General features: G+C 39.5%; 1 protein-coding gene across 2 annotated transcripts in view; it reads right to left on the reverse strand.

The window, feature by feature from the left end:
- Positions 1–13,848, reverse strand: part of AFG1L (AFG1 like ATPase) — a 226,118-nt gene that overhangs the window by 58,839 nt on the left and 153,431 nt on the right. For both annotated transcript variants that reach the window (XM_044244541.1, XM_044244548.1), the window contains one exon: positions 4,381–4,463. In XM_044244541.1, coding sequence (XP_044100476.1) covers positions 4,381–4,463 — 83 coding nt within the window. The remainder of the gene's footprint in view (positions 1–4,380; positions 4,464–13,848) is intronic.

Genomic DNA, 13,848 nt, shown 5'->3' on the forward strand with positions numbered 1-13,848 from the left:
AGACTCTGGTAAACTAGAAATGGGGAACTTCCAGGCAGAAGACAGATGTCTGCCAATGTTTTAGGTATGAAAAAAATGTGACAATTGAGTTAAGAAATATTTTAAATTTTCATTGATCTGGTTCTCTCAGTTGAGGAAGGGGGAGTGTGTGTAGGGACTATCATAGGGTAGAAACATGAAGTTTTTAATTGTGGCGATGTTTTAACATGTATGAGCTCCAGTCTTTGTTTTCACAGACCTTTCTTCTAAAACAGAGCTGTGTGGTGTTGGCCAGCAAACTTTTTTTTTTTTAAATATTCAAAGATATATTCTCAAAAATTATTTTCTGTTTGGAATAGATATTTCCCAAGTGGAGATTAAGAGTACTTCAGACATGAAACTTCAATAGGTAAAAGAAAAAAGAAACTTCTTTTGAGATCAGCTCAAAAGACAGGTACTGTATGTACTGTAAAAAGCCAGGCAAAATATGTGAGTATTTGGGCTTTATCTAAAAGTCGTAACAAATTTTTAATCTTTTCAGTATGACCCATAGTTCCCACATACATGAAAGTGAAATGGTCTTGAGATAATTTAACTGAAATATTCCATAACTGAATAACAGGTTCAGATATAATTTTGCAGAAGCAGTGGATGACTTGATAGATAAGAGCCAAAAGAAATAAAAGGAGAAAGCCAGGCTTCTTTAAGGTTAAAAGTCTGGTCAGTGTCCCCTATTGGGATAAACAGTCCAAAATGGGTCTCTCGCTCATCTGCGCATCTTGCCAAGCGTGCCAAGAATGCATGGACCCAGCCATTTCTCAAGGTTGTGTTTGGCACAAGAAACCTTGAGGGACAAGGCAATGTCTCCCTTGAGACAAAAAACAGGATTGCTTACTTCTGGCTATAAAATGGTAGATTCCCCAAGCTCAGAGTTCCTGTCCTATAATACAATTCATTGTCTATGAAGGTATTCATCTGGGCCCTTGCCAAAACTCCCCATGCCTCCGACAATGAAACCACAGGGCAAGGAGGGCACGGACACATGTTCTCCACACCAAGGGTCATAAAATCCTTTGTCTCTGACCCAGGTCTCTCTTGCTTCTGCCAGCATCCATGAAACAGTAACAGGCAAACCTATTAGCTGGTAAGTTGGGTAAAATCAAATCCCAGGCCCATTACCTTCCCCCCATCCCTTCTGATTCAGTTTAAAGTCTTCCACTGAGGCCATGGCCTTTGTGCTAGGGGTGGGGTACATGACAAAGATATGGTATTAGAATAAGAACCCTCTCCCCACCCCCAAGCCCTACTTCCTTCAACAGACTTAGAAAAAGACCCTGTACTACTCGTTCCTGAATGAAAAAGAGAAAAGAACAAGGGAGCACCCAACATGGTCTGATCTCCTCTCGCCATGAAAAACCAGAACTCTTCACAAAAGTGACAGCAAAATAGCCTGGGGCAACATCCCACGGACCCCTCAGCAGTGGTGTTTCCTGTCTGAAAAGAGAGGCTCATTGCATATAGAAAATGAAAACCTCCACTGTCATCAGCCCCCAGTTAGAGAACTAATTTGAAGCAGTGAAATTCTCTGGAGGGCATGGGATACGGCCACCACTAGCGAACACCAGGCAATTAAAAAAAAATTACTCTCCCAAGCCCCAACCCAAATGCAAACAGGAAGCCCAATACTTAGTTGACCTGCTTGGATCTTATTCCCCACATGGGATGCCTACTGATCCCAATCTACCAAGCAACAAGGAAGAGAATGACATCGTGCAGATGTCTGGGGTGATCATGCAGTTACCACAGAATAAAAAATTGGACAATCATGGGGTATTTTAATTTCTGCAAAGTTCAGATATCTGGGCTCAAGCTTTCTGTCATTTGTAACCTGCTAAATTTCAAGTTTCTGAGTTTGTTTTGTATGAGATTAAGAACTTGTTCGGATGAGCCACAAACATCTGGAACTTATTTATAAAGATACTGTAAGATTTCTACATCTAATGTGATATAAAACTATGACTAAAATAGATTACATACAAACATATAATGTCACATATGAATTAGTTCTTTTGCAACCCAGACAATCTTATGAACCATAGAAAGTGTTCCCATGTGAACTTTTTGGGTACTTTGAAAGATCTCTGATAATTCTTGATATTATTTGGATTGTGTTTGGTGACGTTCTGAATTAGCTTTTGGAAAGTTCGACTAATAAAATACTGAGTTAATGAATACTTCTATTTCATTAAAGATCATATGTAGGATTCTGCTTGTATGAAATCCTGAGATAATGCTTCATGTTCCCCCGGAGGAAAGCTAGAATTTTGTTTTTCTTTCAGACAGCTGGGCGGTGGGCAATGAGATGGACAAAGGGGGAATCTGCACTTGTATGTTCAGGTACGAATGCCAGTTGTTTAGGCAGATCTTTAGTAAAGAGAAACACATGTTGTAATAGGACATTATATAGTATGGAACATTAAAATCTGTTATGGGGGAAATTAATTCAGTTTCCCTAAAAGAACAAGAGCAAAAGAAATCTAATTAAATCAGAAATATTAACATGACCCTAGGAAATTTTTTTTGTCATGAAAGAAGTTCTTCCTATGGGTTCCTGTGAAACAGGAAAGAGATAAGAACATATATTATATTATATTATAAGAATTATAAATTATAGCCTTAGCAAATAGTATTCTCCCACTCCCGAGGGGATTTTAACTCTGATTCTCCTCAGGAACACGCATCTGCCTTACCCGCTAAGTGAGCTGTGCCTTTAGGTTCTCTAGTTTTGGTTATCCGATTATAGTAAAGCTCTCTTTGCTGTTAAATACACAAACAAAATCTACCTTCCTTGAGGATTAAATGAATACATATATTTTTAAGAAAGTTGATCCAGAGTGCCATTCCTGGACTCTGGGTTGCTGTTAGCTGTTGTTTTCCTCCAGTGAGTATTTTAAATACCAACCTGAATTTCATTGTGTTAAAACTGCACTTTAGCAGGAAAAGGAAGAAGCAGCCTCAGGGAGAAGGTCAGAGAGAAAATGGCTATCCTCCCAACAAAAGCAGCTTTCCACATCCTGTAAATTCCACTGAGACCTCTCCAGCAATAGGAAACAAATCTCATGATGTAGACCCAGCCTACCATCCCAACTGAAGGAACTTCCCATTAGGAAAATGTTTTAATTCCTCCACATAAGGATACATTTTGTGGGAAAACAGGGGACAAAGACTGCCCCCTTTGAAAAAGAATGCAGAGAATAGTAAGAAGCTAATTTCTAGGTATCACACGTCGGGAATATCACAAAATTGGTAGCAAAGAATCAGGAAAGATTGCAAATATCAGAAAAATTTTAAAAACCTGCAAATATAAACATAAAAGGAACAGAGGGGGGAAAGTCCAAGCTAAAGCAGAAAGAAGTGTTATAAGAATTTTTTAAAATTATAAAGTACTTTAAAGACAAAGTACTTAAGGGCACATGAAGAACCTTCTATAATAATCATCAGAATCTGAATAATAAACCGAAATTGTCCCCCTTGGTACACTGTAAAGCATGCAATTTTAATTATGTGATTTTTCTAGCTAATTTCTGCTTCAAAAACAGTAAAGTACTTCTGCTTACAAGGTGGCAGAGACAAGAACTTTGCTGAACCTCTTTTGTCATCAAAATTTAAATTAGCAGAAACATGCCTTTGAGTTAAATCACAATTAGCACTTAGACCTATTTATTGAGAACCCACTATGTGCCCAACGCTGGCGGGATACGCTAAACAGATTACATTTGTAAAGCACTTGTCCCTTCTCAGGTTCTCACAAATGACATTTTAAAACCAACTATTTGTTTGTCAGCATTAACTGCATGTGCTGAATACATCTATTATTATAAATAGCTCCTACTCAGGAGAGCCTTTGTTTTTAAAGGATAAAATATATCCAGCTGTACTTGTGTATATATATTTTACATAGTTATGTACGGAAGTCAGTCAACAATAATAAATACAACAGACTGTCGAACAAAATAAAACAACAATTTTGGAGGAAGCGAAATGGCATATTTGTCAGGAGATGTCCACAAATAATTAATTACTTTCTCACAATAAAGATATTCTCTTAATCCTAGAGTCTCATAAGAGGATCTCATTACTTTCTAACCATCTGTCATCACTCCTCCCCAAAAAACTAATTAGGGTTTCATCCAATCACACATTATAAAACATGCAAATGTGGATGGCAAAAAACACAGTTTAGAGAAGTTAACATTATAACATTCTGTATTCTAAGAATCACAGGCTTCAGAACTAGCCTTTCCTGCTCTAATAATGACCCTACTTATTTTTCTCATCATTTCCTGATTAATTATTCGGTATTAACCTTAGAAAATTAAATTTAAGCAAAGAAAAACTTACAGATAGTAGAGTTTTCCTGCAGCAGGAAGTTCCCTTTTCCGGTAGTCGATCCCAGAATCGAGCTGGACCGTATTACAGTATTTCTGCAACCCAGAAACACAAACAAGTCGTGGCTCAGAATTATGATCTCTTGGCTATCCTTTTTCTTTTTTTAATCTTTGAACTTTTTCCTCAGGAAAACAACGCGTTTAGGACAAAACAAGAGACGTCAAGTAAGAATCATAAAAGTTGACCATTAAATATATATCAAACCCAAAGAAATCAGTTCAAAAAAGTGAAGATTGGCAGCATGCCCTTCTGCAACTTTGCTATAACAATGCTAACTGGCAAATTCCCCACCTGATGGCACTACATTAAAAAAATTTTTAACCCCAATTTCTGTTACCGTTAAGTAAGAAGCTATAAGAAAAAAAATAACTCGTGTGTCTTCAGCATCACAATGGGAGAGAGCTGGGCCTGAACATAGTAGCCATATTTTAAACCAAATGCTCTTACTGAAGAGATGCTTTCTGTATACCTGCACTTCACTCGAAAATGACCACCACTGCCCTTATCCCATCTCATAAATGACCACCACTGGCCCTACCCTGTGGAGTCCCCCTCTCTAGCCATCAATGTCTTTAGAGCTCTTTCCTGCTGCAGACCCTCCCTTCAGCCGGAGTCCTGTGCCACCCTTGTCCTTCCACTCTCCCAATCACTCGTTCCTTTCCCTCTCCCCCCACCCCGCCCCGCCCAGGCTGCACATGTGCATGGAAACTCACACACACCACACACACACACATACGCACGCACGCACACACATACACACGCACATGCTGAAACTCCTCCTGTAGAAGTTTATGAACTTTTGCTATACCTATCTCGGTCAGTCGGCTTTCTTTTTAGGGGGAAGGGGGGGCATATATATTATATATTATAGACACATATTCATTCCAGTAGAACAATGGTGAGCAAGGGTTTTCAGAACAATTCAAGAAAACATTTACAGGCTGATCTTTTTGTTTTCATCCTAAATGAAAATTGCTTTATGAAAATTCATGAGAAAAAATTGTATTTTAACAACTTCATTACCTTTATTAGTGAAAAACTGCTTTTTTGGGCCAAGGTAATTGTGGCAAACAGTGTTTTCCAAAGATGGCTCCAGTAATCTCCCCATGCCAACATGCTGTGATGTTGCTACCCCAACCATCAGGGAGTGGGGTCTGTGCTCCCCCTCCCCCGAATTTTGTGACTAGGCAAGAGGATGCTCTGTGATAGTACCCTATGTGATCATCGCGGCAGCTTCTTACTCGCCAGCTGGAACACTTGCTCTGAACCCAGAACTATAAGGTAATCATCAAACTTACTGGAGAGAGCTCAAAGCAGCCCATACAGAGACATGACCTGGAGGGGCCCCGAGATGACATGAAACAGAGGTGTCGTCTGATCAGTCCCCAGCTGCTCCAGGTGTTGCCATTAGGGTCCTAAGGGAGCCGGAATTGCCAGCTGAGGCTTTCTCAAATCCCTAACCCAGGGAAACCAGGAGAAATAATGAGGCAATGTTGTTGTTGTTTTTTGTTTTTTAAAGATTTTATTTATTTATTTGACAGAGAGATCACAAGGAGGGAGGAAGCAGGCTCCCTGCTGAGCAGAGAGCCCGAAGTGCGGCTGGATCCCAGGACCCTGAGACCATGACCTGAGCTGAAGGCAGAGGCTTTAACCCACTGAACCACCCAGGCACCCTGAGGCAATGTTGTTTTAAGCCTCTAATGTCTTCAGTCATTTGTTACACAGCAATACATAATCTGGGCACACTGGAAATGTGGCAACCTTCTTCCTTTCTGAAAGTGCATCCTGGGCTGAACTGCAACCCAAGAGCCGAGGGCTGTTTATCCGCTGCACTGCAGGGAAGAGACTGTGCCCAGGGGCAGGGAGAATACATTACCCCCTTTCTGTGCTGCAGCTGCTAAGCGGCTCAAGAAGGGAAAATAGGGCGATCAACCATCCCCCTGGGACTGAGGGGTTTCCCCGGATGCAGGACTTTTGGGGCTTACGTCAGGACAGTCCTGGGCAAACTGGGACAGATGATCACCTTAGGAATAACCCAGAAATCTAGACTGGAACGCTGGAGTATTCTGATCCCAGGGTCCTGGGAATGAGCCTCGCGTTGGGCTCCCCGCTCAGCGGGGAGTTGGCTTCTCCACCCTCCCACAACTTGTGCCCAAGCGAGCATGCGCAAGCCCTCTCAAATAAATAAGTAAAATCTTTTAAAAAATGAAATAAAATAATCCCTGATGGTCCTCTAGGGAAGTCTGCAAAACAGAGCTTTTGAATCATACCTGTGACAAACAACCCTTGGACCTAACAAAGTCATGTCACCCTACAATGCTAGACCCCAGCAGCCGGTGGGCCTCACTATACAGACCCCCCCACCCCCGCCCAGCTCACCATTCCAAGCGGCTCAAACCCACTCCCCAGGCCTCATTCAGGGGCCTGTAACCCATCTCACCAGAAAGGAATACGGTATCGCTCAAATACATGCACACGCATTCTACTCTCCTCTTGCCTCAGATGATCTGTTTTCTTTTGTTGTTGTTGCTGTTGTTCTTTTTGTTTGTTTGTTTTTATGCTATAGCCGTATACCTCTCTTCTCAACTTCGAGTAATGTACCAAAATTGGGAAAAGAGAGACCTCCTCCCCTTTGCCCAGACTGTCATTTTGGGGGCCCAGCCACCCAGGACAGGGAGGAGATACTCTTGTTTTAGCTAGCAGCTCAAACTCCCTTCTCCGAGAGAAACCTGTCCGGCAGCCATAAGGGCCCGTGTTTCATAAGCTAGTCGTACCACAGACAATACAATAAATAGCATGGCAATATATTCATGTAAGCATATTCACCCAGGCTCTCCATTTCTTTTAAACCACAGTTTATCTTACATGACCCAATATTCCTAATTTAGCCAAAATTTTTTCTTCTTTATTTTTTTGCTATTAAAAAAACAAGACTAATGGAAGTTACACAAGCTTCAATTTCTCTTTCTGGGTAACTAACTTCTCTCTCATAGGAGTGAGTGATTAAGCCCTACTGAATGATTGCATTTGTACATTCACTAATCACCACCAAGGAATACCTAATCAGCAGCAAAAAGAACTACAACCAAAGCCCTCAGATTTTAGCTCTTAATTGTCTGAAAAATACTAACACTCCGTTTATACTTTTAAAGAAAAATAAACCTCAAATTTTCAGATTTTATTCACGGAAGCTAAGTTCTTCAGAACACTTTGCAGAAGGATGGAGGAGGGTGAAAGCTAAGCTATTTCCAAGTTGATGAATCTAGTCACAAGGGCATGATTTAATTTCCTAATTTCCAGGGATAGTTGTGAGACCTGTGACCTCTTATCACCGTCCAATTGCAATGAATAAAACTAATCAGCTACCAAAAGAAATTTATTTTAAAAATAGTTTGTATATTTACATCTATAAAGGACAAACACAATTACACAATCTAAAAATGCAATTAGGAAATTTGGGGAGGAAACAGAGGGAGGTGAACACACCCATGGGAGCATTTGCATGAGTGAAAGGCCTTGACTTTGCAAAGAAAAATGTGCTACTAAAAGAACCATTTTCTAGCAGTTTGCATTTTCCTCAAGATCTATTGTGTGTATTTTTAGCAACTATGAATAGTATCATCAGAAAAATAGCCATCTCACAAAATAACTTTATATAGCTTCTAGTCTGGCTTTTCCCTTCCAAGTTGGAACAAAAGAACAATAAATATTGGGGAGAAAATCCTGTAAAACCACAACATATTAACCTCATAAGCAAAGACTGAAATAATGAAGTCTTGCCTACCTTAAATACTCTTTATTAAAAAGTATATTGCTTACAATGGAAAATTTGGAAAAAGAAAAAAACACATAACTCAAAGTTTTATGTCTTATCTAAATGATTATATTGAATAGGAACTTAAAAGATATACACTATTGAAGTTTTTTTGACAATACTAAACTGATCAGTTTTATACATTTTTAATAAGTAAGCGTTAAAGGAAAATATGGTGGAGGCCTTTCTAGTTGCAGGAAATAAAATATTTAAATAACTAAAATCTGTCCTTTAACTTAGTACTTTCAAACCATATCTTTTTAAGCTAAAAAAGTGACCCACTCTCACTATAAAAAATTCCAATACTAAAGATGTAAAAGTAGAAATGAAAGTCTATCCCCTTCTCAGAAAAAAGTTTGCTTATAGCTAATATCCTTCAAGTTTTTTCTACATGTTCAGAGATGATGATAGAGAAGCTGGGATCTTATTTATACATACAGTTCTAGGCTTAATTCTTTCTAATTTTTTTATGTTTTTTAAAATTTATTTGACAGAGGGAGAGAAATCACAAGTAGGCAGAGTAGCAGGCAGAGAGAGAGGAGGAAGCAGGCTCCCTGCTGAGCAGAGAGCCCGATGATGGATGATGTAGGGCTCGATCCCAGGACCCTGAGATCATGACCTGAGCCGAAGGCAGAGGCTTAACCCATTGAGCCACCCAGGAGCCCCTCTTTCCAATATCTTAAACGTTCTATGAGAGAAATAACTAGATTTAAATACAGGAAAGCTACACTGGCACTGCACTGGTTTGTTTGCTAAGAATGTAATTCTATAAGTAAATGACAAGTAAGAGTACAAGAAAGATATTGAGCCAAAAAAGAAAAAAGGAGACTTGGAGGGGAGGGTCTCTTTTTGAGGCAGGATATACATTCAGACATACATGCTGAAGCACGTATTAATCACATTCAAAACAATAATGTGTTACCACTTTTAAGCGAAAGCAATGATACATAAAAATTCAACACATGTTACATTTGGACATATTTTTAAGCTTTGTGCAATATAAATATAACATAAATGCAGAAAAGCACACAAGTCATAAATGTCCAGCTCAGTCAAGAAACAGAACATTACTAGCACCGGTGAAGTCCCCTCTACTAGCCTCTTCTACCTCTGCAAAAGTAACCAGTACTCTGATTCAAGCAATGCAGGATTTTGCCTCTTTGGGGAGTTTTACTTGAGTAGATCCATCCAGTATGTATTCTTTTACGACTGGGCTCCGTTATGTTTGTGAGATTCACCCATCCCCATGTTGTCTATAGTTACAGTTTGGTGTGTCATATACACTACATGAATAAGCCACAATCTATCAACTCATTCTACTGTTGGTGGACATTTGGGTTGTTTCTAGTTACTTGTTCTTTCCAATAATGCAGTCACGAACACTTCTGCACGTGAGTCTTGGCACACACATGCACATGCTCTTGTTGGATACACACCTAGAAGAGTAACAGCTTGGCCATTCGGTAAGCATCCACATTGATTTTTGAATACTCAGCTTATATCCACCAGTCTTAGAAATTCAATTATTAACGTAATATTTTTTGTATGTTAATTTTTCAGGATGATACTAGAGATGTCCCCTATTTTTTGAAAATATGCTACATTGTTTTATATCACAAAAAAATACACACTTACGGTTTAACAAGTTCTCTGTAAATTCAATATCTACTTTGGATTAACTTAACAAACACCGAACACTATATACGGGGTACTTCCCTGGTTCCTAGAAATATTATAAATAAGCTTTTGCTCTGACAGCCAGGTAGAACTCAGATATTTGCCTCAAAGTTACTATTTTCTTCTTTTCCCACTCATGGATCTCATTCTTCAAAGTTGATTAAGTTCTTTGTCAATTTCCCAGAAGTGCGATTTTAGCCCATTACGTAATTTCCCCCTCAGTTTTCTCCTCTATAAAATAAAGGAATTGAATTATGATCACTTTCAGTCTCAAATTCTTTTTTCTTTTTTTGAGATTTTATTTATTGGGATCAGTTGGTCAAGTGGCCTACTCGTGATTTGTACTCAAGTCATGACCTCAGGTTTGTGAAATCGAGCCCCCAGTGGGGCTCCATGCTCAGTGGGGAGTCTGCTTGAGATTATGGCTCTCGCTCTGCTCCTCCCCTCACTCGTGCACACGCTCACTTGCAAATAAATAAAATCTTTTAAAAAAGATTTCATTTATTATTTGAGAGCGAATGTGCAGGCATGTGCACAAGCAGGGAGCAGAGGGGAAGGGAAAGAGAATCCAAGCCGACTCTGCACCAAGTGTGGAGCCCGATGATGGGCTTGATCTCACACCCCTGAGATTACGACCTGAGCTGAAACTGAGAGTCCAACATTGAACCAACTGAGCCACCCACAGCAACCCTCAGTCTAAAACTCTTAATACAATCCTAAAATTCTCACACTTATTACAGCTAAGTTCTTGTTCAGGCTTTTTTAGTTCTGAAGTAGACCCAAGCCTCAGAGTCTACCACAAACCATTCTGCCTCCTTTGCTTTCTTGCTCATCTATTCCAAAATACATTTAAAAAAATTTTTTTCCCATTGCCCCCCTCCTACTTCCCTGGATACCCTACTTGTTTCTCATTTAAAATACCCACACCCTACCACCTTAGCAGGTAAGGTTTGTATCCCTTCTTTTTATCAAGCAATTTCAGAATTTCTTTTCCCTTCCAAAAAGCAGGAAAGTAAGATACTTTAACCATTGCCAAGTGCTATTATGTTTCACTTGTGTTAATGCATAATAACTTGAACTTACCTCACATAATCCTCAACTAATCATACACAAAGTAATTTTTTATCCCCATTTTACAGTTGAGGAAATTTATGGAGGAGATTACTTTTTTTAAATCACTGCAAAGGCCGAAACTGTGTTCCCAGTAAATTCGTATGTTAAAGTCCTAACCCCTAGTACTGAAGAGTGTGGCTGTACTTGGAGACAACCTTTAAAGAGGTGATTACATTAAAATGAGGTCTTTAGGGCAGGCCCAATCCAGTATGATTCCAATGGAGGAAATTGGAACACAGACATGCAAAAGAGGAAGGACCAAGTGAAGGCAGAGGGAAAAGCCAGCCATCTGCAAGTCAAGGAGAGAGGCCTCAGGAGAAAACAACCCTGCCAACACCTTGATCTTGGACTTCTAGCCTCCAGAACTGTGAGAAAATACGTTTCTGTTGTTTAAGCCAACCAGTCTGTAGTATTTTGTCATGAGAGCCCAAGCATACTAATACAATACTAACACTCTTGTAATAAGCATACAGAAAGACATTTTTTAAAAACAGTAAAAAAGGAAAGAACAGTTGAGACCAAAAAAAAAAAAAAAAAGGCCAGGACCGAAGCTAAAAAGCACCACTGTATACACCTGCTTATAATGTGAGCCACACACTGCCTCTTTCTGCGCTCACAGCTGGAGGGGAAAACACAGTAATTTCACAATTCAGAGAGCTCTAGATAGACCACATAGTTTGTAGGTGACTGAGTCATGATTTGCCCAGGTCACTCCTGACCCCAAATCTGTGACCTTCTCACCATGCCACACTGAGTTATTACACAGTAGCTACAGGATCATTTGTCCTTAGCCTCAAACAATTTACATGATTATTTCTTGCTCCCCGATTCCTCCTTCCATATGCCAAGTCAATTACCTCCACACAGCATACATATGCTACTTGCTCTTCCAGAGGCCCATACTGTATGATTTCGTTACAGTTTAAGTATTTAGTGCAACACTGTGTACGAGGTATGTTCAACCTATACTAAATTCTACATCCAACTGGATGGTAGTATAGTAGTCTTCCCTTATATAGGATGTTTTCTATGTTTAAAGTGTCTGCTTAACTCACAGGCCACTATTTTTGTGACCTGTACCTGATCATCTAAACTGATGTTGTCAGTCCTGGAAGGTAAACTCCAAGAGAGCAAGAACTGCCTGCTCAATTAGTCTTTATCAGAACTCAGAGACAGAAAATTCAGCCAAAGAGTTGTATCTTCCTCTAAAGTAAGAGCTTCATCCCATGGCAGGATTTCTTCAATGACAAAGAGATGAAACCAAGAACACAGCCACATTCATAAAACAGAAGTCCTGAGCTATGCTGATTAGCCTCCTTATGCCCACTACAATCACTCATGTAGCTTGGAAAAGACACAAGTTAACTTTGAGTCTCCTAAACCAAGGCAAATGACTGGGAAGTTGGAAATATCCTGTTTGGTAGACCAGTGGTTTTCAACTCTGGATGCATGTTAGCATTAGCTGGCAATTATTTAAAAAGTACTGATGCCCGGGTCATACTCCCAGACATTTTTGCGGAGGAGGGCTTACATTGGCTGATTCTGTCTGTTTTATTTTAAGCTCCTTAGGTCATTCTAATGAGCTATCAGCATTGAGAACCACTGGCTTAGCCTAATCTGGTCCCATCTGCAGTTGGTCCCATTCAAATCACATGGCTATTACATAGTAGAAGAAAGGTGGAATGAATTTTCGAGAAAACCACCACATTATCCACCATAGGTGATAACTAAAGTCACAGAACCACCCAGGGTTGGTGTTTATGGCCCTAGAATCAAAGAGTCGGAGACTGGTAACATTGATTCTTCTCTTGTTTATGTTGGATAAAATGAGATGAAAAGAAATCACCATTACTTTACAATGAGGGTAAAGACATAAAAGCATATGACTTGTCAAAAATAAAGGAAATAGAATACTAAGTAAACAAAAGATTGATAAAACTTAATGTGGATTGAAGAAATATTCTATAACTGAAGTCGTATGATTAGATGAAGAGGACTTGAAATAAATTTCCTTAGGGAAAATAAATATTTGAGAACATACAGAAAGGACAAGAGACTTGAGTGACTTGTCCAGCAGAGGATTCCAACATCTCAAACTAGATGACCCTAAGTTTATAGAGTTGGGTTTTCAACTCACATCTCATATTATTAATGAAGCTACATTCTTTTTTTTTTTTTTTAAGATTTTTATTTATTTATTTATTTGACAGGTAGAGATCACAAGTAGGCAGGGAAGCCGGCACAGAGAGAGAGGAGGAAGCAGGCTCCCTGCTGAGCAGAGAGCCTGATGCAGGGCTTGATCCCAGGACTCTGGGATCACGACCTGAGCCTAAGGCAGAGGCTTTAACCCACTGAGACACCCAGGTGCTCCTGAAGCTACATTCTTATCTTTTTGAGCACCACTATGATTTGGATCATTCCAATAGTTCTCTGAAATAATGAGTTCCTGGATATTTCACTAAAAATATTTTCCAAAAAAAAAGAGGCAAAGCACCAGCATCTGGAGTCATACCTGATCAAACTTAGCAGGTATAGACCTGAAGCCCAGCACAACAGTTGTAGGGTTTTCCTGTCAGTATTTGGAACTCTGAGATGAAACCGTGGCCCTTCAAAAACAAACCTCTACTCTCATCATCTATAGTAGGAAAGGTGAAACATCTGACTGTGGCAACAGCTACTATGTAACCAGAGACCTTGTTCAAAAGGCCAATGACTTACTTCCCCTTCTATATTCTTTCCCTGAGACATATTGATTCTTAGAAAATATTTGGACTCTAGTATACTAAAGTATGGTAACTATCAACTTTAGATTATCA

Source organism: Neovison vison, chromosome 1 (genome assembly GCF_020171115.1).
Source record: "Neovison vison isolate M4711 chromosome 1, ASM_NN_V1, whole genome shotgun sequence".
Lineage (NCBI taxonomy): Eukaryota > Metazoa > Chordata > Mammalia > Carnivora > Mustelidae > Neogale > Neogale vison.